Source organism: Mandrillus leucophaeus, unplaced genomic scaffold, assembly GCF_000951045.1.
Source record: "Mandrillus leucophaeus isolate KB7577 unplaced genomic scaffold, Mleu.le_1.0 Scaffold41, whole genome shotgun sequence".
In the NCBI taxonomy this organism is placed as follows: domain Eukaryota; kingdom Metazoa; phylum Chordata; class Mammalia; order Primates; family Cercopithecidae; genus Mandrillus; species Mandrillus leucophaeus.
The window spans coordinates 1,479,337-1,506,680 of record NW_012104365.1 but is presented as its reverse complement, the minus strand read 5'-3'; the positions used below and the strand labels follow the sequence as shown (position 1 = coordinate 1,506,680).

General features: G+C 49.6%; 1 protein-coding gene across 5 annotated transcripts in view; it reads right to left on the bottom strand.

Moving 5' to 3' along the window:
• Positions 1-27,344, bottom strand: part of PHACTR3 (phosphatase and actin regulator 3) — a 278,863-nt gene that overhangs the window by 20,251 nt on the left and 231,268 nt on the right. For all 5 annotated transcript variants that reach the window (XM_011992331.1, XM_011992333.1, XM_011992332.1 and 2 more), the window contains one exon: positions 20,852-21,005. In XM_011992331.1, the coding sequence (XP_011847721.1) occupies positions 20,852-21,005 (154 nt within the window). The remainder of the gene's footprint in view (positions 1-20,851; positions 21,006-27,344) is intronic.

Sequence of the window (27,344 nt, the reverse complement as noted above, 5' to 3'; positions counted from 1 at the left end):
CCCGTTGGAGCTGGGGAGGGGTCTCGCCCAGGAACAGCCCGTTGGAGCTGGGGAGGGGTCTCGCCGCCAATCAGCCGCCTGGAGCCCGGTGTTCTAAGGCCTCAGGTGAGGCACAAAGTTCACTTCCATCCCCGCCCATGAAGGCCAGCTGGTCACCAGCACCAGTCTCTCTGAATGGTTCCCTGGCTGCCCTGAGAGGCTTCCCCAACTCCACCGTGGACATGCCCCTTCCACCTCCTCTTCCAGGTGCTAAAGACAGCAACACGGACACCAAGGGATACCCGAGTCACCTTCCATTTGGGGACTCTCAGAGGTGCTGAGGAATCACCTGGTGCCTGAGAACTATGGGAGGGAGGGAAGAAGAGAAGGGAGGGGAGCGGGGAGAAGGATTTGAATCCTGTGGAGGAAAACCAGGCCCTTGACTTTCAGGACCAAACTCGCATCTACCCGTAGAGAGGCACCTTCTGTTCTCACAGTCAAGGTAACGCAGAGAACGTCATTCACAGTGACACCCAGCCCTGCCAATGCTATCTTTGAAAGGAGGAAAGTAGAGTGAGGAAGAAAGGCCAAGAACATGTGTGCAAAGAAGAGGGAGAGAGGCAGCCTGCAGGGAAGGACGTGAGAGAGGGAAGCAGAGGGAAGCAGAGACAGCAGGCATAAGAGGCAGGGCCAGGACGGTGTGTGCAGAGCGGGCATAAGAGACAGGGCAAGGACGGAGTGTGTGGGAGAGCGGGTGTGAGAGGCAGAGTGAGGACAGTGTGTGTAGAGAGCACAGGTGTGAGAGGCGGGGCCAGCAGGGTGTGTGCAGAAGAGCAGGTGTGAGAGGCAGGGTCAGGAGGGTGTGTGGAGAGAGCACAGGTGTGAGAGGCGGGGCCAGCAGGGTGTGTGCAGAAGAGCAGGTGTGTGCAGAAGAGCAGGTGTGTGCAGAAGAGCAGGTGTGAGAGAGGCAGGGCCAGGAGGGTGTGTGGAGAGAGTGCAGGTATGAGAGGCAGGGTGAGGATAATGTGTGCAGTGTAATACCAGGTGTAAGGCTGGGGCAGGGGCTTGCACTGGAAGGAATGTGCCCCATGTCCCACTGGGCCCCACCACACTGCCTGACCTCCTCGGGTCCCAGCCAAGGGTAAGCCAAGTCCAGGTTGAGTCAGTCAGGAAGAACCAAGACACTGGCCCCACACTGGCCCGGGCCAGGGACACTCAGCGAAGATGTGTGTTCATCCACCAGGACCCAGAGGCCCCAGCCCATGGCAGGGAATTCCTGGAGGGAGACAACCTGCTGAAGAGCAGAGCTCCAGCCTCCCCGAAGCCGCTGAGCACCCCTCCCCTCCCCCACCCCGCTCCTCTCCCTCCTCCCCATACCTTGTCCTCCTTTGGTCCAGCCCTTGCCCAGTGGGGCTGCTACAACACAGTCCCCTAAACTCAGTGTCTTATAAACAACAAAAATCCATTTCTCCCAGTTCTGGAATCTGGGAAGTCCAAGGTCAAGGTGCCAGCAGATTCGGCCTCTGGGGAGGACCCACTTTCCCAGAGACAGTATCTTCTCCCTGTGTCCTCACACGGTGGAGGGAGCAATGCAGCCCTCAGGGTTCCCTTTTATGAGGGCGCTGATCTCGCTCAAGAGCACTGCCCGCTCGTGACCGAATCATCTCCCAAAGGCCCCACCTACAACCACCATCATACTGGGGGTGACACATGAATGTGCGGAGGACACAAACATTCAGACCACGGCACATGCCAAGCTGATTCCCACCCAGTGCCTCTGCCTGGGCCCTTCCCTCTGCTAAGAAAGTTGTTACCCAGATCTCCCCATGGTTCAGCTTAAACCTCTTCTTCTAGAAAGCCGACCCCCACTCCTCCAGCTGAAGTAACTGGCTCCTTTCTGCACAGGTTGCTCCCCAGTGCATTTGTGTATTTTGTGGCCTTCATGGCCAGAATTGATTATTTATGTTTTGAGTACCTTAATGGTAAGAACTGCATCAGTAGTACCCAATGCTGTGTACTCAGGGCTCTGGAACCAAGCCTGGCCCATGATAAGTGATCAATGGACCAGTGACTGAATGAATGAATGGAGTGACTGAATGAATGAATGAGTGAATGAATGAATAAATGAGTGACTGGATGAATGAGTGAATGAATGAACAAACAAGTGACTGAATGAATGAGTGAATGAATGAATGAATGAGTAGATACATGAATGGGACATCAAGGCAAGGCCAGGTTTACATTGAGAAACTTTAGCCCAAAGGCTGGTTTTGACAGCAACAAGGCAACCTTGGGCAAGCCCCCGTCCAAGCCTGTGAAAGACATACCACAGTCTCACGCTTGCACAGCTGCCACCAGAGTGCAAAAGGCAGTATGTGTGCTAACCCAGGACAAGACACCACGCTGGCCAGTTAGGGACTCAGGACCCCTCCAAGGGCAGAGACTGTCTACCTGGTCACTGCTGAATCCCCAGCCCCTGCACAGCCTCTCAAGCTGGCACAGCAAAATGAGCAGAGAAGCCACTGGCGATGCAGGGATTCCACTGCAGGGTGCATGGTTCTGGGCTTGTGGGACGCAGCTCAGCCTTACTGGTGGAACTGGGCTTCAGTTGTGGGGCAAGTCCAAAGCTCATCGTTATTCACAGACCTCCACAGAAATAACAACCACATGGAGTGTGTGGTTGTGCCAAACAGCACGCCACTGTGCCACCTCCAGATCAGCAGAGGGCAGAAAGCTGGAAAATCCACAATGGTGACAGGAGTGTAGACAGAGCCCCTCCCCCACCACTGGTGGGGCTGTCAGTCAGGGGCATTCCCTGGTGATCAGTGCTCAGGTCAAAAATGACAGATGCATATATTCTCTAACCTGCCAGGTCTAGTTCCAAGATTTCTGACATGTGTGAACATCCTTCCACATGGGCCTCTTACAGACACACGTATGAGGATGTTCATGATAGCCAAACACAGGGCAGGGCCTCACTGCCCATTAGGGCCTAAAGGACCTGTGTTCAACCCCGCGGTGGAATTCAGTGCCATTACAGAAAGGAACCGGGTGCTGCTCCATTAGCCCTTATGTGGAAGGCTCTCCCGGCCAGACTCTGGGGAAGATAAAATGGAATAAACGTGAGTATAGAAACTGCAAAACCACATCATCAAGAGTCTAAGCTTTGAACTTGCCCTTTGCTTGAATACTGGCTTCTCTACAAATCACCTGCGGAGCGAGGCTGTGAGTGAGAGACTGAGTACACTCTTAGATCTGTTCACGAGCTTCTTGCCAACCTTGAATCTATGAGGGTCAATTTGATGTGTCAACCTGAAGGGTGCGACGGGTGGGGTCACAGTCCCCAGTTACTCAACCAAACACTCATCTAGGTGCTGCTGTGACGGTGTCTGGTAGATGTGATCAAGGGCCACCATCAGCTGACTTTAAGGCAAGGAGAGTGTCCTGGCTTAACTGGGTAGACCTGATCTGATCAGTGGAAAGGCCTTAGAGACAGGCTGAGGCTTCTTGAAGCAGAAATCCTTCCTGTGGACAGTGGCCCCAGTCATGCTGGGAGTCCCGTCCTGACTTCGTGGCCTCCCTACAGATTTCAGACCTGCCTGGCCACACCAGCTGAGCTGTGCATGGATCAGGAACTGGTAGCTTTTGTTCCCAAACCTATTGGCACCAGGTGTACTTGTTTCTGTAATCAGGTAATTTGATTAAGCTTTTAATGCACATTGATTGAATGATCTCACACGGATGTAAAATGAAAATGTAACTTCTATGAAAACTGAGCTTTGGAGTCGGTAGAGGCAAGTTGCTAAAAATACCGCTGTGCAGTTTGCGTGGGAGAGAGGAGTGAGATCTGGGGAGGAGGGGTCTTACAACTCTGGAAGGATTCTGCACTCAGATTGCTTCCAAGTGTCTTTAAATACTCACTCCTCTCCAAAGAAACTGACAGTGGAACTTGTAGGAGACGCATCCAGCCTTTGTTTAGAGCAAAAATAACTTAAGTTGGTAGATTCTTCCTCAAAGAAATGTCCTTGGATTCTGCCTCAAAGTGATGGCCAAGCAAGTGACATCTGTATGATTTACTTTAAAATAGTGTTTAAAGCATGAACAAATCATGCTTATGATCTCTTCTTTCCAACGGCTTTTTGAGTAGTTACCTGAGGCTGAGCACTGAGGACAGGTCTTTACTCCTCCTCCCTCCAGAGACTGATGTCGAGTGAAGGACCTACCACAGGTGCCAGCTGAGGCCCGAGCTGGGCACAGCACATGGGGGGTAATATCTGCAGATTACTATTCTGGGCGTTAGGACTCCTACAAAGACCCACTTCTGAATGGTCACACATGGTCTCATGGACAGTGGCTGACTCCGGACAGATGGATGAGGTGGGAGTGAGAAGTACCGTTTTATTTTTTACCATGTATATAAGTCCCTTCTTCAAATTTTGAAAATGGAAAGAATATGTAATGCTCCGTACTGCCTGCTCCCAGGGCTAAGATCCTTTCGGGTCCATTCCACAGGCACCAGTGGAGCATTTGCCAGGTACCAGGGCCGCCCTGCCCTCCAGCTCCTTCTGCTTTCCTCCTTGGATGCTGAGCATTGCCTGTCTCTGATCTTTCGCTCAGGCAGGGCCCCTGCCAGCCCTTCCCCTTCCCATCTCCATCTCTGGGCTTCCAGGGTCACTCCCATGCGTTCCTTCCTGTGGCTTCCCAGGGTCACCGTCCCAGCCCACCCCTCTCCAGGGTTCACCTGCCCTGGTGGCTGTTCCACTGGGCATGTCCTGTGGCTCCCATCCCTCCCTCCTAGTGAGGCTGGGAGCTGGAGGCAGGGCCTTGCCCAGCACGGGGCCTCAGGCACACGGTAGGTGCCCGTCAGGCTGACTGAACCAGCCGAGTCAGAGAAACCAAATCCACCTGAAAATGTCCTCGATTTAAGAAAAGACAGGTGCACCTCATTTGCAGACCACACCATTTCCACAGGACCCAGACCTTCCTCAGCAATGGCACTGACATGCACCAGCGCCCACCAGCCCAGGAGGGGATGCTGGGAGCCAACTGCATGGAACATGGTCACTCTGCCCTGCAGCCCTTCCCTTGTCCAGTCACAGCCACGTATTCCACATGTACCACACACATGTTCACTTGACCTCCCCTCCCCCATGCTTGCTGGTGGAACGGAAGCTTTGGAAGGCAGCCCCCCGCATCTGCTTTGTTCGTTCCCCCCATCCTAGGCCCAGTGCAGAGAGTGGCACATGGAGGCTGTTCAGGAAACATCTGCTGTGGAACTAAAATGTTGGAGAGAGGATGGGATCGCTGTGGAGGGGGTGGGATCGCTGTGGCAGGGATGGGATTGCTGGGGACGGGATAGCGTGTTTTTCCACATCACTCTCGAGGCCCCTCAGGGTTCCCCTTTCCCTCCTCCTCCTCAACTTCCTGCCAGCAGCTCCCTCCCTGGCCCAGCATGGGAGGGTCAGGAATGGGGCATTTGCAAATTCCCGGGCGCCACTCTCCAAGCCCACAGGGCTCCACATGCACTCCTCAAACCAGGCAGCTCCAGAAATCATTTAGAAATCATTGCTACCTAACAGACAGAATGCTTTCCATTCACTCATCCATCTCTTCATTTGTTGCTTCTTTTCTTCCTTTAACATAACAAAATTAACTTGGACACCTAAAGCAGCAGAAGCCGCGAGTTTCCTACCCCATCTCCCTTCTCCCCTTCTTAGGCCTCAGTGCGGGTCCTATTCAGAGCAGTCTCTTTTCCAGCTGACCACGGCCACATGAGGAGGGGCCAACCAAGGAGCAGTAGGTAGATGTGGAGGAGTTTCTGGGAGGAGCCCTCTGGAAGAGCTGACTCAGCTGAGATGCATGCCCCTTTGGGATTTGAATGTGATGTCTGGTGCCTTTGCAGCCACCCTGGACCATGGAGGATCCACACCAGCATGAGGGTGAATAGCAGGAAGATAAGAGGAGTCTGAATCCTTGTTGATTTTGGAACAACCATGCCAGTCCTGACTGCCTAGGCAACCATCCCAGAGAGTGGGGTGGCTCTAACATGGTATCTGGAGTCAGCCCACCTGGGTCACATCTCAGCTCCACTAGCTCACCAGCTGTGTGACTTTGAGCATCTTAACTAATCTCTGTTGGCCTCCATTTCCTTAGCTGCTAAGAACATCCAATAATAGCATTTACATCTTATGTTGAAATGAATGCAGGCAAACACCACTCCTCATACATAACACGGGTTTCATACATGTTAATGAGCTATGGTTGTGCTGTTATTACTATGACTTCTACTCACACACGCTAAGCCCCGATCCTGGGTGAAGCAGGGCTGTGTGCTATTTAGTCCCCACAGGCATCTGAGCAGGCAGACATCACACACCCATTTCAAGGCTGGGACACATCAAGTGACTTCCCTGGGCTCACTCAGCCCATGGCTCTCAGCCAGGCCTGCAAGCCCACCAGGCCACCTGCTCCCTGGTTTGGGAATCATGTTTTATTGATACTGAATGGGGCTTGATGTTGTTTTGCATTTTCTTACAAAACATGCTGTACCATCCTCTGCAGATTCCCAAGCAACCAAGGAAAACAAACAGCAGCTGACCCTCTGTGGAGGCCTCAGCAGGGACAGGGCCACTTCACACTGACACTAAACAGAAGGCGCCTGAGCCTCTCCCCTGCACAGGATGGGACTCGGGGTCCCACTCCCTGGACCCTGCATACCACACACAGATGGGATCTCCCTCCTTGTACATGGGGACTTCCACCCAAGACGACGAAGCCTCATATTTATATCCTCTCAGGCTGAGATTTGCCAGTTTAAACTTGTCCAGATTTGGAAGCTGTGTGTTCTGTTGCTTAGCTACCTTCATCTAAAAGCAGAATGTACAAGATCCATACATGATAGCCACTGCTTTGCCTGATCCATGCTGGCCTTGCCTGCCCCAGCCTTTGCAGGACCACCAGCACCCTCCCTTTAGGACTGAGGTTGATTTCTCCCCACAACATCCCACAGAGCCTGTTCACAGCGCTGCCTCATGAGCTCCTTTGCATTTTTGCAACAAATCTTTGAAAGTGCCCTCATGAATCTGGGTGGTGGTCTTGACCTTGGAGGCTCTGCAGTGTTCACAGGCAGACCCCTCACCACAGCGGTGAAGCAGGAGGTGGTGCTCAGGAAGAGCATCTGTGTAGAACAGACCTGATCTCCGCTTGCCCTGAGATTTCTAAACAAAAAGAGATTGGAAGCCCCAGCAACGGTACCCCTGGAGGGCTGGGAAAGTCAGCCGGATAAATGTGTAGCATCAAAAAAAGGAAGAAAATCATATAAATTGCTAAATGCCAACAGCCTCTGTTACTGGGATCTCGGAATCCAAAGAAGGCTATAGATGGCACAGTCCTGCATGCCTCAGCTGACGGGTGGCCAGTACCGGGACAGCACTGGCCCAACCAAACCACACACATGGGTGGCAACCAGAGCTGGACCTGTGGGATCTGCAGTGTCCCAGCTCAGACTCACCTTCCCACCATTTTGTTTTCTTTTTTTTTTTTTTTCTAATGACAGAGTCTCATTCTGTTGCCCAGGCTGGAGTGCAATGGCACCATCATAGCTCACTGCAGCCTCTAACTGGCTCAAGCCATCCTCCCTCCCTCCTGAGCCTCCCAAGTAGCTGAGATCACAGGTATGCACCACCATGCCTAGCTGTTTTTAAATTTTTATTTTTTGTACAGATGGAATCTGGCTGTGTTGCCCAGGCTGATCTGGAAAATAGCAGGAAAATAAGAGGGAGGTGCCTCAGTCCTGTGGTCACTTGGTAACTCAGGCACCTCCCTTTTACCTGCCTGTGGGCACCCAGGTCTGGCGACCAGCCTGGGCAACATTGCAAGAGATCCTGGACTCAAGCGATTCTCTTGCCTCGGCTTTCCAAAGTTCTGGGATTCCGGGCATGATCCACTGCGCCCAGCCCCCACCGTTCTCAAGAGTTCTCTTCTCTCCAGGCACAATCAGGCTCAGCAGAGGCTCCAGAACCTGCTTTAGATGTGGGCTTCATTCCCCTCACAGGCCAAGCCCCCAGACGTCAAGGGGATTGAGAGCCCAAGTTCCCCGAGTGTCTCCTAGGGAGCAAAGATGGGGCAAATTCGTGATTACGGAAAGGATGAAAATGATGATGGGGATAAAAATGTTGACAAAGTTGTTGCTAAAGATGATGGAAAGATAACGAGGAAGAAAAAGATGAAAATGACAAAGATGATGACAAACAAGTGGTGAAGGTGACGATGGTGATGAAGATAAAATGATGACAATGAAAAGATGCTGAAGAAGAAGAAAAGGATCTGATGAAGATAAAGTTGGTGAAGCAAAGGGAATGGTGACGCCAGTACCTGGTCATGTTTAGGAGACGCCTTCCAATGCAGTTTCCCCTTCAGCCCTGCAGCAGTAGCTGCAAAATCACCGAGTACCCACAGGACTCAGCACCATTCTAGGGACTGGAGATACTGCTGAGGGGGAGAGGCTTCTTTCTGGAGTAAGGAAAATATCTTAAAATCAATTGTGCTGATAGAAATACAACTCTATGAATATGTTGGAAGCCCTGAATTGGACGCTTAAAGTGCGTGAAGCGTATGGTGTGTGAATTACGTCTCAACAAAGCTGTTAAAACTGAAAGAGACAAATTCCCTATCCTCATGGAGCTCAGATTTCTTCCTTTTCTTCCCGGAGAGCTTCCTGTCTGCCAGGCATGATTCCAGGCATTCTACATGTGATGGCTCATTGCATCCTTCCCATGGCCCCACAAGACAGGCTCTGTTGTAATCACACCCCTTTCACCGAGTAGGAAAGTAAGGCGTATGTCAGGAGATGACTTCCCCGTGCCCACATGCTGGAAAACTGCAGAGCTGGCTGGGAACCAAGGCAGTCTGTCCATCCTGACTTCTCAGCGGCGCACTGTGCTGCTTCCTTGGAGCGAGGGTGGAGCTGAGAGGGCTGCACACAGGGGCAGCCCCCTCACATGTGGGAGGAAGGAGACAGGTTCGCAGGGGCTCCCTAGGATACTGACAGTGGTAGCCCTGGAGGCTTCCGCTGCTGACAGTCAATTTACAGGATGACCCATTTATTTTCCCCACTAACTCAAGAGTTGAAAATCCCCTTAACCTCAGTGTACACAAACATGTACTTCTCCAAAAACAAGTGCATAAGTGACTTCCTATCAGAGGTGGCCAGTGGGTGGTCCCGGGCCAAACATGGTCCGCAGATATGTTTTCTGGGTGCACACGTTGCTTTTAAAAATCTGAAGAGGCTCTCAACATTTACATGAAGGCTATTTCACCAAGAAATCAAATCTTCAGTTTCTCTTGGAAATTCTGGCCACAATGGCCAGGGGTGATGGCCCATAGGACCTGAGTGACAGCTGCCCTCTTGAACAGGAGTGCACACTCCCCAGGATGCCACAACCCTGCCTGGCCCAGGTCACTCACAGAGCATTTGGGTCTGTGACTTCTACTTTGTTGAATGAGCTGTGAAGGTGCCATCCCCCCCTGTCTCCTGTGGCGAGTCATGGGTTAGTATTATTGGTCTTATTCATTCCGATAAAGCTTTCTCCCTATTCCTCCTGACAAGTGCTCAGAAAGCTTTAGGAGTAGCTTGTTGTCCACCAGAGACTTCCTTCCAGTGAGGGTGAAGTGGGGGCTTCTGGAGTATCCCCACTTGAGGGCCTAAGGATCTACAGCCCAGAAACAGCCCAGGCTGGTCAGCAGCCAGACAGCAGTGGTGTCGCCAGAAACGTATGCAGACCCTGGCCTGGACACACAGCACAGAACCAGTCTCCAAGACTGGCAATGGCAACTGAGGACCTGAGGGCTCACACTATTCACAAATACACTTCTGAATATGTTGCTTGTAATCAATGTAGTAAATGGAATCATTGCTTAAATGTACCCGAAGAGCCTACTACACAAAGACAGACATTCATTCAATAAACACTTATTGTACTGAACTAAACTCTTAGGGAATTGTGTCCAACCCACTGTGCCTGCTGAGGCAGTTGCATGGATGGATGGACAGATATTAGGGTACATCAAGCACAGTGAATAGGATGCCATTTAGTAAGAATTTAGTTCAACAATGTCTCCATCTACCTCCTCATCTAACTATACAACATCCAACCACTTATCCACCCATCTATCCATTCATCCAGCTGTCTCTCCATCTACCTACTCATGCATCTCATAATGCAATTACCCCACTAGCCATTCATCCGTTCAATCATCCCTCCATCCAGGTGGCCATCCATCTAACTACCCAAACACCCATCTATCCAATCATACAATCATCCATCTATCCATCTAACCAACCATCCATTCACCAGTAATTAGCTGAGAGCCTGTTGTGTACCAGGCACTGAGGATACAGCATTGAAGAAGTTCCTTCCTTCCTTAAAGGAACGTCTACTGCTTAGGTGGAGGATAATTTGAACCAGAGGATGGCCATGGATGAGTTCCAGGGAGTTGTGAAATAGGCTAAGGAAAAGGACTTTGAGCTGGAGAGGCTCAGGTTCATGTTCTCACTCAGCTACTCACAGACAATTCTGAGCCTCCATTTCCTCACATGCAGAGTGGAGACTGTGAGGCCTATCACACAGGAAGGAAATGCTGTAATGGACCCAGAGTCCCCAGCACGTGTAGACTGCTCTAGAACAGGGGTTCCCAACCCCAGTACCCATCTGGGGGAACCTAGCCTGTTAGGAACCTGGCCACATAGCAGGAGGTGAGCAGTGGCAAGCAAGCATTACTGCCTTAGCTCCACCTCCTGTCAGATCAGCAGCAGCATTGGATTCTCAGCCGAGGGTGAACTGCGCCTGTGAGGGATCTGGGTTGCCCACTCCTTATGAGAATCTAATGCCTGATGATCTGTCACCGTTTCCCATCACCTCCAGATGGGACCAGCTAGTTGCAGGAAAACAAGCTGAGGCTCCCACTGATTCTATATTATGGTGAGTTGTATAATAATTTCATTATCTATTACAATGTAATAATAATAGAGATAAACTGCACAATAAATGTAATGTGCTTGAATCATCCTGAAACCATCCTCCTCCATGGTCCATGAAAAAACTGTCTTCCATGAAACTGGTTCCCGGTACAAAAATGGTTGAGGACTGTTGCTCTAGACAATGGTGGCTATGCAAGGAGAAATTCCTAGAACCACAGGAGATATTTGCACACCTGACATGCTTAAAACTCTCATCCAGTTTGCAGACCCATGATCCCAAAAGGTAAATTATCACAAGCCTCATCGCCTGTTTTACAACCTTGGGGTTCACTATAAAACTGGAAACCCAGGCCGGGCACGGTGGCTCACGCCTGTAGTCCCAGCACTTTGGGAGGCTGAGGCAGGCAGATCACAAGGTCAAGAGATCGAGACCATCCTGGCCAACATGGTGAAACACTGTCTCTACTGAAAATACAAAAGTTAGCTGGGTGTGGTGGTGCACGCCTGTAATCCCAGCTACTCGGGAGGCTGAGGCAGGAGAATCACTTGAACCTGGGAGGTAGAGGTTGCAGTGAGCTGAGATCATGCCACTGCAGTCCAGCCTGGAGACAGAGTGAGACTCTGTCTCAAAAACAAACAAACAAAAAACCGGGAACCCAAGTACAGCTGAGTCTTTCCTGCCATAACTGCATTTCTTTCGTCTGAAGATGCCCAGCCGTTGGCATTTTGATCAAGAACGATCCTGGGCATGAGTTCCTTGTTCGTCTCTGCATTTGCCTTCTTTCTGGTGATCCCTTTGGAAATTGTCCCACTGGTAATTTCAGAGACTGAGCAGACAAATGTGCTTTTGAATACCAGGAAGCCAAATTCCCCCTGATGAGGCCCCTCCTCACCTGTGCACCAAACTGGGAGAACAGTCTGGGCTTTGCTCCTTGAAGACTGTTCATTAACAAGGGCCCTCTTCAAGTCAAGGGTTCTCTGGACTTCCCAGTCCAGCTTGGGTCCACAGGGACAGTCCCCAGGTCCAGCTTGTGAGACCTCACCTCTGAAGCCGGGGAACTCAGCCCCCAGCTCCCTTCTCAGCAACACGAGGGGATCTCACCTTCCACTCACCTCCTGTTTTATCCAAACAGAAGCCTTTTGCCCTTGATGTGCCCAACCTAAAACCCCAAATTATTCAGCAAGGTGCAATAGCTGAGGCCCCACAGGCTTCAGAACAAGAAAAATGGGTTTCAAGCCCCCATTGTCTTCAGATGGTGCCTTTAAAAAAAGCTTAACACTGCTCCATTCCCGAGAGATGGATAGGACTAATTTCACTGGAACACACAGAAGCCTGTTCTGGTTCCTGGTGGTCAGTGAAAAACAACTCACCATTCTCTTCTGTACAAGTGTGTGAAGCTGGAAGGAAGATAGTGTAGAAGGAGATGGACCAAGGATAACAGGAAATGCAGGACCATATAGGGCTCTGAATACCCTTGACCTCAGCTAAGATCAGTGAGTCCAGCGTGGACCGGGCAGTCTCCCCTTCCAGCCCATGTGTTCCTTGGGCAATCTCAACTGCACAATCGGATGTAACCACTGCCAAAAACGCCAGGGACCTGACGGCCCAGGGACTCTGTGGACACATAACCTTTTCCCTGTGTCTGCCTTCCTTATTCTGGATTCCCTCATCACCATTGTAGACCCGCCCACCCCCAGGCTGGCAGCCCCTCCTCCCTCGCCCCCAGGCCTGCCGTTCATCCTCACTAGCTCTGCCGTCCATCCTCACTAGCTCTGCCGTCCTCTCTGCAGCCCGGCAGCCCCAGGATGGTGCTGGCTCCTGGGCCTGTCGCACGTGAGAGACCCTCGTCTGCCCACCTACCTCTGGCCTTGCTCTCCCAAACCTGCCCCACACTGCAGCAGACGGGCGTTTTCCAGACATGCCCTTGCTCCTGACCCCTCAGGGAGCCCTGGCTGCTTCTCGGGAAAGCCAGGCCTCCTCATCTGCCATTTCCCACCAGCTTTGCCGGCGCCTCCTTGGTGAGCAGGGTCCTCCCAGAACAGTATGGCAGGGCCCCGTCATGCCAGTGGGCACACCCTGAAGAGGCGAACAGAACACATGAGTAAATGGCACTTTCAGCAACTGTGCAAGTGACTAAGAACACAGCAGTGGACGATGTGACACAGGGTAACAGCGAGGCTGTGCCATTGGGGGACGGTCAGGAAGGTGACATCTGAGCTGAGCCCGGGATGACAAGAGGAGCTCTGTGTGGATTGGGAACCCATAGCAGGCAGCACAGGAGCCCCCACCACCTGGTCCTGCGGCCCCTCCAGCCTTCTCCCTCTGCCCTGCCACCATCACCCAACTCTGAACCTTCTCAGCCCCCAGGGTGGTCCTGGGAAAGTGGTGCTGCTTCCAGCCTTTGAGCTCTCGCTGGCTGGTCTACCTGGCACACGCTCACCCTCCCTCCTGAAGCTGGGCCACACATCTATCTCTGTACATCTTTTACCATGCACAATGACTTATCACCTGTGAGCACATCTTTTCATCTCCGCACCCCAGCACCTAGCACGTGCATGCTACATGAATTCGAAATCTCTGTAATTGGGGGTAAGCACCCCAAGAGATGGGCAACGACATTGGATGTGGCATGATCACCTGGGTCCATTCTGCAGGTGCAGCCTTCCCCTGCAGGTAATTTCCAATGCTACCATCCATCCCAGCAGCCATGGATTAACCCTGAGGCAGAAGGCAAACTTTGCAACCACTTTTCAGGATGGCAATGATAACTGTGACAACAGAAACCCTCAGTGCTCGCGGCGGCTCAGCCCTGCTCTGGGAGTGACCCACGTCAGGTGTGTTCACTCCTCAGTGAGGGTCTCAGGGGATGTGGTAAGATCCGTGAAGGAGCACAATACCGAGCACAGAGCTTCAGGGTTGCAGACGTCAGCGGGCAAGGGACTCAGTCCAGTGAACGTGGACCATAACCACCTCATTAATACAAACATTCACTGGAAACTGGCCTTTAGCTATAGTATATCATCAGCTTCCTGGCCCTGTCCACAAGGTGTCAGCCAGATGCTTGGCCTCAGGCAGCAAGGTTCAGTGGTTGGGAGCGAGGGCCCTAGAGGTCACAGCCTCACTGTTCATGAATTTAAGACCCGGGGGCACTGCTTAGCCTCTCTGCCCGGTCTCCTCATCTGCAGAGCAGGGATGATGGTCCCTGCCCACCACTGCAGGCAATCAGCACTGCGCCTACCCAGCGTCAGGGTAGACCCTCTCAGATGCTGCTATTAGTGGTGTCATTATAAAGGCCGGCATTGGAAGCTGATTCTTCCCCCTTCCACGTGTCTGAAATTTACCAAAGACCATTTCTGTGGAAGTGAAAATTTCTGTCCGTGCAGTTTCAGGTAAAAGCTCACAGCAGAACGAAGGCTCCAGTGAGACAGGCTGGTCCCCTGGCTGACCAGGCACGGTTTCCGCCTTGCAGCCCAAACCACAGCTTCTGCGGGGACACTGTCTGTCTCCACATCTCTGTGCGTTCTGTCTCCAGGACCAAAAATAGGCCTGCCTTGCCCAAAGCACATCCAGAGGAGGAAGCATCTAAACTCGCTGCACGCTGTGTCCTGCTCCTGTAGACAGAGTGGGAGGCCACAGCCCAGGAGGACACCTGAGGGTGTAGTGTGTTCTGGAGGCCACAGAACAAAACGTACAGAGAAGCTGCTCAGAGATCCGCTAACTGCTGTGTGAACACGCTAAGTACCCCCTCCTGAAAGATGCTACTGAGCATTAATCAGCTTCTCACACACATTCCCGGGAGCAAAGAATGCCCCAAAGGGAATGACAATAGAAGGTTTGTGCATGACTTAGGAGATGCCTAACCTATTCCTCGCTCTTCGGGCAAAATTACACAACAGTCACGAATGGGAATGACACTCACGCCCCATCAACAGCAATGTGCCTGCACTCCCTGGCCCACTAGCATCGTGACCGCTGTTCATGCAGCAGCACTCACTTCATCCCGCCCCAAGGCCTGCCCTGGCCTCTGCCCCGTGCAGGTAACAGCTCGCCCAGGAGTGCATCCAGCCCTGACTGTGACAGCAGCAGCTCTGGCCCCCAGCACCCCTGCTGAAAATGTGCTTTTACGACTTTCTTCAGGGACTAACATGGAATCTTCCAGCAGGCCCTGAGGCGGGTACTGCCACCATCCCCATTTCACAAACAAGGAGAGAGATTTTGAGACACTGGTGCTGGCCTATCTCACACAGCCGAGACGGGGACAGCTGGGGTTCTACCCCCCTGCTGCGCTGCTTCAGAGCCCTTGCTGGGCAGCGTCTCTTTCTATGTGTTCCCCCTGAGGATGTCCAACTCCCTACTGCTCCGTGCTGGGTTGACATTCTGCACTGCTTTCCCCCGCTCCAGAGACAGAGTCTTGCTCTGTCATCCAGGCTGGAGTACAATGGCACGATCTTGGCTCACTGCAAACTCCACCTCCTGGGTTCAAGTGATTCTCCTGCCTCAGGAGAATTTTCACCCCTCTCTGTGTAGGAGCTCAGCTTACCTTTAAAACTCGTGTAGATGCTTGGACTACAGGCACCTGCCACCACACCCGGCTAAATGTTGTATTTTTAGTAGAGACAGTGTTTCGCCATATTGGCCAGGCTGGTCTTGAACTCCTGACCTCAAGTGATCTGCCTGCCTCGGCCTCCCAAAGTGCTGGGATGACAGGCGTGAGCCACTGTGCCCGGCCAACATTCTGCACTGCTTTAGAGCAAATGTGAAGTCCTTTGCCTGAGAGGCTTGGGCTGTTGCCTGGCTGCCAGCAGATACCCTGATCAAAGCCAAACCAATATATGAAAATTCAAAGCCATGCCTAAGATAAACAGGGAGCCACAGTGCTTTTGTGTCTAGAATGCTTCTCCCAGGCCCAGGCCTGGGACTCTAACAAATGGCCCATCACACTGCACGGCAGCTTCTGCAAGCTGCGTGGCTCTGGGCCAGTTCCCTTCTCACTAAGTCTCAATTTTTTCATCTGTAAAATGGAGATGATAGTAACACCTGCTTGACTGGGTTACTGTGAATATTATGTAAATGAAAGAAAGTAAGGCAGCACACGATCGGCACCTATGCTGAAAGCCGGCAGTGGGTCCTTCCCACTGCTCTGAGATGGTGGCTGTAGACAGGATGGAGGCAATAGAGCCCGTGCGTCTGTGCATAATTTCCAGGGCACACCTACCGTGCAGGAACTGTGGGCCTCCATACTCTGCTGATGCATCTGCACAAGTTTTAAAGGTAAGCTGAGCTCCTACACAGAGAGGGGTGAAAATCAGCATAGTGCGTCACTCTTTCAAACGGGACCCTGACTTTCCTGGGGATCCCAGACCAAGCACACGGATGTGTTCTGGGGTAGCCGTGGGGAACAGTGACTGCTTCACCAGGAAAAGGCCCAAGAGCACTCAGAAGATAAAATATGAAGGTTCTGGAAATTAAAAAAAAGAAATGGCAAATGTTCTTTGGGCTACAGTAGACGGCACGTTGCCATGGCAACCAGAGGCTGAATTACTTAGCAAGAGACGGTGGAGGAATCTCTGAAAGGAGGCAGAGCAGAGACAAAGGAGACCAATTAAGCCACTGCTGTAGGGAAAGCAAACGGAGCCTCCAGGAAGCCATGTCTGACCTCCTGGGATGCAACTCCTCTGCTGCTGTTTTCTCTGTGTCTAATTCCGGGTTTTTAAACATGGTGACAAGTATCCAGGGAGCTACTACATTCCAGTCCAAGGTTTAAAATTCGTTCCAGATTCAGTAAGTAGTGGAGTAAAAACAAGCCACAGGGCCCATGGTTTTGGTACTTCTTACGTAGGGGGGCGTTTGGGGTATCCCCAGCAGCCCAACCTTCTCCCAACCTCCCTCTCCACCTTCACAGTCGGGGTGGGGACCCCAGGCTTCTCTCATTCCAAGCACCACCGTAATTTTTGTTGGTTTTTGAATCACATGTACTATCATCCATTACTTACCTTTTTTTGTTTAGGTCAATTCACTTAATATTGTAATTTGAAAGAACTTGGTTTATCAAATAGAAAACCATTATTAACTGGCACAGGTAAAGGCAACTGCAGATAACAGAAGTGAATAAAGTTTTGTTGACCTCCAGGCTGGGAAAGATTTTTAAACATGGTACAAAGAGTGCGAACCATAGAGCACATCAGGGGTCAGCAAAGCGCCAGTTGGACCCAATGGACTGCTGGCTATTTTTGTAAATAAAGTTTTATTGACACACAGACGTGCCCCTTCAGCCTCAGATTGTCTACAGCTGCTCATTACCACAGCGGCCAAACTGAGTAGGGGTGGCGGAGACAGCCTGAGTCATAAACCTCAAAATTCTGACAACTTGGTCCTCACAGAAAAAGGCTGTGAGCTCTTGAAGTTTATGATTGGCAATCTGACAGCCTTAAAAATCAAAACTTCTATACCTCAAAGAAAAGTATTTTAAAACTGAAAATACAAGCCCCAAACAGAGAAAAGAATCATGTAACTCAAAACGGGGAAGGATTAGAAGCCACAGCTTCAAAAGTAAACTCCTAAAAATCATTAAGATAAAGAAAACTTCAGGCAAAGTCCATCAATCAAAGAAGAAACCAAAAAAGCTGATAAATGCTGAAAATAATGCTCAACCTCACCGGAAATCAGAGAAACCAAGCCTTAGGAACACACGTCCCATCACTGAGACTGGCCGAAATGAAAGCCTGGGATGACCACACCGTGGTGCAGAGGCCAAGCAGCACGGCTTTCCCAGCCGCTGGTAGAAATGCAGCCTGCACCGGCGCCCCAAGCACAACTCCGCGACACCTGGAAGGGAAGGACCTCGTGCTCTATGCACAGCCCCGCCCCGGGCCGGCCTCACCTGCTCACGTTCACAGCCCTCCACTGTGAAAACACTCAAGTAGGGATTTTGGTGGGAGTTGGGAATACTGGGGCCCAAGCTCCCCAGCGGAGACCAGAAACAACCCTTCCTAGAAATGAAGAGCCCCACCGCTTAGAGGAAAATCTGCCCAGAGCGGGAGTCCAACCTTCAGATCATGGATTCTCACCCAGGGACCATTCTGTTGTCTCTGGCCTCAGGGGACGTTGGGCGGTGTCTGGGACGCATTTGGTGGTCAGAAGTGGAGGGTGTACTACTAGTATCTAGTGGAAGGCGGGAGGAATGCTGCTAACACACTACACACGGGACGGCTCCTCCACGGAGAACCATCTGGGCCCAAACGTCAATGGTTCCCAGGCTGGGGACCCCGCTGCAGACCCTCGCTTCTCAAAGTGTGACCTGCAGCCCAGCAGCGAGCAGCGTCGGCAGCCCCAGAAGCTTGCTAGAAATGCAGCCTCTCAGGCCTCCCTACACCCGCACCATCAGAACCTGCATTTTCCCAGGGTCTCCAGTGACTCACGGGCATGGGGACAGCAAGGGTGAAGAGCAAATCAACAGAGGCAGTGGCGCTCCCAGAACTGGTTCCCCTCACCCCAGGGTACTGTCTCTCCCTCCAGGGAAAGGTCGGCTTTTGAGGTTTAAAGAGGGAAGGAGCGGACTAGGGGCTGTCCAGGGTACTGTCTGCCAGGCCCAACCCTGCACAGACCGGCTCACACCTCACAAGGATGGGCAGGAGATGCAGACTGTGGCTGTTGGGACACTGTGCACGAGTTTTATCAGAATTTCCTCTCCTGCCTCACACGGGACAGGTTAGCCTGCCACCTGGCCCGGTGAAAGAGGAAACAGAGGCCCACTCTGCCAGAATGGAATGACTTTCCTCTGAAAGCCCACTGATGCCTGCTCAGTGGCTCTTGGCACCTTTGGGCAGTGTCAAACTGGGGTACGCAGCAAGCTCTGAGGGGTTCTGAACTCCAGTGGCTCTGGAATGTGGAAAGCAACTAGGCAGGTGCCCAACCCTGGAACGCCACAAAGGTCAGCTCCACCTGGCTCATGGCAGCCTTGCCTTCCAAAAGAAGGCCCCCATTCTGTCTCAGGGGCATGACTGGATCCCTACAGACCTCAACCAGCAAGACGCAGCAGCTCCACTCTGTCCTGCCCCATGAGACAGTCCATCTCCAGCCCAGCAGACCACAGGGACCACCCAGGGAACCCTTCAGGGGTGCCACACAGAAGGTGCCCACCCGTGGCTCTGGGCAGATGGGTGGACTTGGTGCACATATTGTCCAGAAAATGATGCGTATGTAGATAGACATGTATGTGTATATATGCAGACATGTACCTCATGACGTTTCAATGATATACGACATCTACGACACACATACATAACAGTAGTCCCAGAAGATGAAAATGGAGCTGTAAAATAACCAATGCCTAGTGACATTGGTGCTGTCATATAACACCTTGGGGTAACGCGTTCCTAACATGTCTGTGGCGATGCTGGTGTAAAAAACCCTACCATGCTGCCAAGTCCTCTAAAAGCCTAGTGCATGTAACCATGCAGTACATCACACTTGATCATGATATTCAATGACTGTGTTACTGCTTTATGTATTCACTATAATTTTAATGAATATTTTAGAGTATGCTCCTTCTACTTATTAAAAAAAAGTTAACTGTAAAGCAGCCTTCAGCAGGTCCCTCAATCTGGAAGGCACTGTTCTCATAGGAGATGACAGCCCTATGCACGTTATTGCCCCTGAAGACCTTTCAGGGGGACGAGCTGTGGAGGAGGAAGACGACAGTGATATTGATGGTTCTGACCCTGTGCAGGCCTAGGCTAATGTGGCATTTGTGTTTTAATTTTTAATGAAACATTTAAAAAGTAAAACATAAAATTGAAAAGTATAAAAAGCTTATAGAATAAGGGTAAGGAGAAATTATTTTTATGCAGCTATATAATTTGTGTTTTGTGCTAAGTGCTGTTATAAGAGTCCAAAAGTTAAAAGTTTTTCCAGTAAAAAGTTACAGTAAGCTAAGGTTAACTTATTATTGAAGAAAATATGTTTCTATAAATGTAGCATAGCCTAAGTGTGCAGTGATTCTGAAGTCTGCAGTGGTGCACTTTCACGCGCTAGTTGGCTCACCACTCACTCGGGACTCACCCAGAGCAACTTCCAGGCCTGCAAGCTCCATTCATGGTAAGTGCTCTATACAGAGGGAACTTTTTAGTATTTTGTATGTCATATTTTAATGTACGTTTTCTATATTGAGAAATGTTTCAATACGATGATGTGCTAGAATTGCCTGCAGTATTCAGTAGAGTCATGTGCTGTACGGGTTTGTAGCCCCGGAACCATCAGCTACAGCACGTAGTCAGATGTGCAGCAGACCGCACCCTCTGGGTTTGTGTAGTGCACTCTGTGATGTTCCCACGACAACAAAATCTCCTAATGACGCATTTCTGAGGATGTATCCTGTCATTAAATGACACGTGACTGCATAACTGTGTGTGTGTGGGTGGGAGGGGAAGGGAGGTAGCTTTACTTGACAAACTTAGAAGATCTGGCAACACTGGATCCACCTTCTTGCAGGAAAATGATCAGATAGAGGTGAACAGAGACGTCCCCTGTCTCTAACACTGACAAGCCATGTCCTCATCAGTTTGGCCCAGTCCTTGCCTGGCTCCTACAGGCCAGTGGAGCAATTCACCCTCCAGGAGGCATTTGATGATGTCCAGGGACAGTTTTGATTGTCACGGGAAGTGTCGTGTGTAGAGGCCAAGAATGATGCTAAACATCTGAGTGTGCACGGGACAGTCCCCACAGGAAAGGGCCCCCACATGGCCCCTAACGTCAATGGTGGCAGGGTCAAGAGACCTGCTGCAGACGGTGGGTTGTGCGCCCCGGCCTGGCACACTCAGCATGTGGGATCTCAGAGGGGCTCAGCCTGCAAGGCCGGAGCACAGGCCCAACTGTGTCCGCACGCTGCCACTTACTTGGAGAGCTTCATCTCGATCTGCTGCCGGATCTCCTGTCTTTCTTCATCAGTCCTTCGGGGGAAAATGTTCCGGTCTTCCAGTTCCTGTTTGCTTGGCCGGTTCCTTAGCTTCACGGCCAGGAGCTCCTTCTTGCATTTCCGTGGCAGTGTTCCTAAGAGCCCCATCCAGGGCAAGAGGAGAGAAGGAAACAAAGGAGACAGGTCTTAATGGAGGGCTGGCTTGTCAATGGAGCTGCCCACCTGCCAGAGGAAGGACTCCGGACCAGGGTGATGGTGGCTAGAACCGAGAGGACACACGCTTGCCAGCTTGCGGCACTTTCCAGTGGAACGGTGGGCAACACAGGGGCAAGGTGATGCCACCGTCTCTGTCCACTAAGCTGCCTAACTCATGGGTTTCCAGGTACAGTCCAGGTTGACACCTGCTGTCCCAGATGATTACTAATAGCAGTCATGTTTTTCTTTCAAAAATGTCTGAGTTTGGACCAAAAATGACACAGTGACTGTCCCCATGGTGGCCGCTGCCCCCACCCAGCTCCACATGGTCCCTGCACTTTCTCCCTGTCCACTGTCCCCCCAGCCACATGGCTCTTCCTTCAGTTTCTAGATGTCCCACCTTAGGGTCTCCGTGTCATCTCCTTCCTCTGCCTGCCATACGGCTCTGCTGGGACCATCCAGGGCTGGACCCAGCTTCTCAGAAACCCCCTGAGCCTCCAATCACCACCACTCCACTTATCTTAATCCCCCCAACCAACTGGTATCTTTCCAGTTTGTTTATCATCTGTCTCCTGCACAGACTTTAAGCGACAGCCTTTCCCCACCCCCCAAGTCCTAGCAGGGTGTGGAGATGGTAGATCACCGGTGAATACTGCTGTGTGAACTGAAGGGTGGGCTGACTCCAGGTCTGCTAGGCCAGCCTTTGTGTTATTCTATGTGTGTCTGAAATCAGCTGAGTGAAGTTAACAGCATGAGAGGAAGGTATTAGGGAACAGAATGTTCATGTTTACTCAGGAGCAGAGATGGGGTTTAGCTCTTTCACAGGCAGACAGGGTCATTCCTTAGCGTACTAGGAAATGTGGGTGCCGGTTAATTGAGCTTTCCCAACAACACAGTCCCCACCTGCCCTGCCACTGCAGGTGCTGCTGCCTGCAAGTAACTCCAAAGTATCACATACAATGTAGGTTGCAGTTTTGCAGTTTGTGCTTTTGCAGTTTTCTTGGGCCAGGATTTAATTCCTGGGGGCTGAAGTCATTATCCAACAGGGTCGCTTCCATAGATGAAGGCAGGTTTTACTTCTTAAGAAACATGGTACACAAAAGGAAGTCAACTCCTAGTGTGCAGACGGGAACGCAAAGCAAGCAAGTCAGTTGAACAACATGGTCGTTTCACAGAAGTTTGGGATAAAGTAAAATACAAAAAGTGGAACTCAGCCAAGTGTTGAATTTCTAACATGCCATTGTTTGCCATGTGTTTTAGAGAGAAAATAACAACTCTGAAAATCATTTCAGCAAGGGCTCCGGCCCCACTTTGTTTTAATAGCTTTATAAATGACTGCAGTCTTGTATTGATAGTCTCCTCAGGAGCCTGGAAGAGTCACAGGCATTTTTCAGTTGGCCTTTACCGCATGTTATGAGAGAGACTGGATGCTACGGTGACATTCATGAATGCAGGGCTCTCAAAGGGCTCGGGACAGATTCCTTCATAATGCGGAGGGTCTAATACAGGAAAAAGGAACTGCCGTTTTCAGAGAACTGTAAGATGCTTAAACATAAAACCATACTGAATGTGGTTTAATCTTTTCAGTTTTTGATGAAGCAAGTCCTTGAGCCCATTGCAAATGTCTCAGGCTTATCATCACATACTTTTAATATTTGTTCTTAACTGAGAAAAAGTTCCCTTCTTTGCAGATTTCTAGACATAAACGAAAACTCACTCTGTGTGAAATCTGTGCTAGGAGCAAGTCATTCTCATTTACTTATTGATCCAGCCTCTATGAACACAGCAAGGATACACAGTAGGACCACAACAAAAACTTATTGATCTGACTGACCCTCACCAAGGTATCAGAAGGTTACCAGGTTTTGCTACTTCAAAGCCAAAAGAGGAAATTTCCAAAAGACACAGCTTAAAAGGAGGACTTTTCATGGATTTGAATGACCCTTCTACCCACTGATTGAATTAATCTAAATAAGCATGTCTTCCCCGAGCAGGCTCCCTAGCACGGAGCAAGAGGTAGAGGCTGAGAAACAGGTGCAGGGATGGAGGAAGACCTTTCAGTCTAGATTGTGGGACAGACATCACCCTCCCCAAACGCCCCCAAACGCACTTGCTTTCTGCTATCCTTTGATCTGGAAATCCCACTTCTAGGAGTCTATCTCCTAAAATGATTGGGACAAGCACACAAAAAGTATATAAAAGGGCCGGGCACGGTGGCTCACACCTGTACTCCCAGCACGTTGGGAGGCTGAGGCGGACGGATCACCTGAGGTTAGGAGTTTGAGATTAACCTGACCAACATGGAGAAACCCTGTCTCTACTAAAAATATAAAAAATTAGCCAGGCATGGTGGCGCATGCCTGTAATCCCAGCTACTCAGGAGGCTGAGGCAGGAGAATCGCTTGAACCTGGGAGGTGGAGGTTGCAGTGAGCCAAGATCGCACCATTGTACTCCAGCCTGGGTAACAAGAGCAAAACTCTGTCTCAAAAAAAAAAAAGGACATAAAAGGATGTTCATCCCAGACTTTTTCATAAAAGTAAGAAATTGAACACAACGTAAACATCCAGTAAGAGGATATATGTTAAATTACGATGCATCTGTTTCATCTGAATATTGTGTACCTATTAAAAATGGCGGTGTATATGTTACAGAATGACAAAAGATAGTTACTATATATTGCTAAGGAAAGCAAATGACAGAAAGTATGCATATTATATGTAGAAATATTTATGTGTATGTGTCCAAGTTTGTAAATATTTGTTATAATAAATTGGCATATAAAAGCCAAGAATTGATCATTTTACTTAATTTTGGTTACTGTATTTTATTTTTTAAAATACAATTTCCTTATTAAAAAAGGAAGTCACTGCTTAGAAAGAACATTGTTAAATAACATCACAGAAAATGGCAAAAAAAGAAATCCTTTGTAAACACAAAAAGAAAACTGGCAAAAAAGATTGCAGTCAACTTTTTCACAACTCTGGAAATTAAGCGCACATGTTTACCGCATAACAAGGAATGTTTATTCCAGAAAAATTGGCTGAATTTTGAAAAAAATGTTTCACCTTTTCCAGTCCTGTGCCCCATTATTCAGCTCTGCAATAGCCTTGACATGTGACAGTCTGCACTTGTGGTAGAGACCAGCTGCCTGGCAGCCACCGAGGGAAAAGAAAGGGGCTACAGCTCTTCAAAGACTCATTCCCCACCCCCCCCCAACAAACTGTCATCATTTGACCCATCTTGTGTTTCCTGGAATACCACTTCTGCAAGGGTGTCTGTATTGGACTCGATCCAGAGCTTACCCATTGCAAAAAGCCTTTTTCTCACGGGGGTTTGAAAATAATACAGCATTGTCTTTCCAAGTACACAGCTTTCATTTATCTTCACACCAGACCTGTTCAGTAATACCCTATGGAGCTCTTTATTAGCAAAACTCAATAAAAATCCATGCATTGTACAAGAAATTAAACTAAAAAGTAAAACCCTGATATTACCAGCTCTAGTCCAACTCCAGCAAATGTGGTGGGCGGGGGCATCTTTCCAATTCACAACTGATAGGGCTTAGGAGGAAGGATGGGCAAATGCTGGCTCCTTCTCTCCAAGTACCAGAGGAGCACAGATAGCTGCTAAGTGGCACCGCTCTCAGCTCCACCTCACCAAGCAGGAGCTACCTTCCACACCCCCCGCACACAGACACAGACACATGTGGGGCTCAGGATATTCCCCTAGCCCCGGTCTCATCAGGTCCCATCTTCCATCCCAGTGGAACAAAGGATGCTCAGGAGAATCCCACACTCTGTACTCAAACACACAGAAGCATGGACACTCGGTCACTCCCTTCTTTGTGAAAGGCTCTCTTCTCTCTCCTTCCAGGTCTCTGCCCTAGCCTGCTATCCTCCTGCTTCAATGATCATGTCTCAGTTTACTTTGCTGGCTTTTCATCATCTCCCCCACCTCCAGATGTGGGTGTGCCCAGGACCCAGTCCTCAAACCCCTTCACTCTCTGTCCGCATTTGCTTCCTATATGACCTCCTGTGTCCCGTGACACTAAGAACCAACTGCTACTGGCTATAGATTTCCATCCCAGGACACCACCTCCCTCCTGAACATTCAGCTTTCTTCACATTCAGCTTTCTTCACCATGCTTTCCCCAGATCTCTAGCAGGCATCACAAACTTAGCACGTCCAAAACTAAGCAGGACCTCCTGCTCTCCTGTTGAAGCACACAGTGGTTAAGAGGCAGAACCAGGATGTAAACCGCGGCCTGACCCCAGTGACCACACTCCCAGCCTGACATTCATGGATCTGCTCAGTTCGATGAGGCACCTGTCCATAATGGACCTCTCCCATACCTGGCACCAAAGAGGAAAGATGAAGAAGACGCCGCATATGCCCCGCGAGCTTGGCAGGTGAGGGAAGGAAAGGTAAACCCAGCATTTATCATGTTCTTGAGCACATTATGTGTGTTTCTATTTGTGCATTGTCACAACATATCCTAATTATTTGTGTGGCTCTTTCCCTAACCATGGTCATTATATGAGCTTAAAACATTTTCACTCCATGGAGAAAAACAAATATAGTAAGTTTATCTACAGCAAGGATTATACCTTGTTCACTGTTGCCATATACAAACTCAAAAGCTGCGGAATGATCTGGTGCAAGAGAAAACAAATAAGCCACATGAGGAAGGTAGTGTGCCAGAAAGGGATTTCTGAAGGAAGTAGCCTCTGAGCTGAAGCCTCAAAGGTAAGTGGGGTTCCCATCTGGGGACACCCAATAGCAGAGCCTAACTTTGTTCTCTAGAAGGAATATGCTGTGAAAACTTGTCTCAGTCTTCAAAGTAAAAAGTTATGACATTAGCTTCTGCTTCTGACCAAGGCAGAAAAACATGGACTAAATTGTCTTTCTCACTCAAACCTCAAACATGAAGTCAAAATATATAAAACAGTAGTTTTCAATGTGGTAGAAATCAGCAACAAAAGACAGTGATCCTTGAGAAATGAGAATCAAATGGAGTAGCCCGATGACTGGCCAGCTACTGCCTCTAGAGAGTTGCCAGGCCACAGTCCAGGGAGGGGAAACCCACAAAGAGCCTTGAAAACTCCCAGAGTTGAGAAGATAAACCTGAGATGCCAAGGGGATGAGGGCAGCCAGAGTTAGCATGAACGATACCTGGAGAGGAGAGAGTTGCATAGAAAGAAGACTCAAAGATCTGCAGAGGGTCCATTGAACCTTCAGTGGATTAATATGTGCCTCTGAGGAAAGAATCCTCTGAAATGATGAGGCAGCAGTGCCCAGTGAACACATGGCACTGGACAGAGGGCTGGTTCCCATCAGCCAGACAGAAAACTTCATGATGTATGGACATTGAATAGAGTACACAGGGGGTTCTGCCTCTGGAATGGGAGTTAGCCATTGAGCACTGCTCTGGTTCTATCTAACAAATGTTAAAGTAAAACCTGGGAGGAATTAGACTATTTTCAAGTAACTTAACTGCTTCCCAGAACAAAACTCAAGAGTATTTATAGTAACACAGAAAACATCCAACACCCAAGAAGGTAAAATTCACATGTGTCATCCAATAAAAAATTACCATGCCTGCAAAGAAACAGGAAAAGGCTCAGTGAACTTTATGCATGAAACATAGAGAAAACTGTGTCTGGGCCATGGTAATCAAAATCTATAACCATGAGAAAATATTAAAAGTGTACAGAAATAAAAAGACATTCTCTGTATTCTCTGTATAGAGTAACAAAGAGAATGACAGCAGATGTCTCAAGAGAAACAATGCAGATGACAAGACAGTGGAGCAACAATTACAAAGTAATGAAAGAAAAAAAACCCAGACAACTCGGAATTCCAGACTTGGAAAAACTATCTTTCAAAATAAAGACAAAATAAGTACCTTCTTGGACATAAAAAAGCTGGAAGATTTCATCATCAGCAGACATGCATTATAAGAAATGACAAAGGAAATCCTTTAGGCAGAAGGAACATGATAGCCAATAGAAACCTGAATCTATACAAAGGAAAGAAGAGTAATAGAAATGGTAACTACAAGTATAAATATATAATTATTTTCTTATTATTTATCTTTAAAAGAAAACTGATGCTGATAATAAAAATAAAGTAGTATGAGGTTTATAACATGGGTGAAATGGACAACAATAGAACAAATGTTGGGAAAGGAGAATAGAAGTATTCTCTGGTGAGATCATGAGCCTAAAAATGACTTAGCGTACTATCACTTGAGGTAGGCAGATAGAAAGGTATGCTA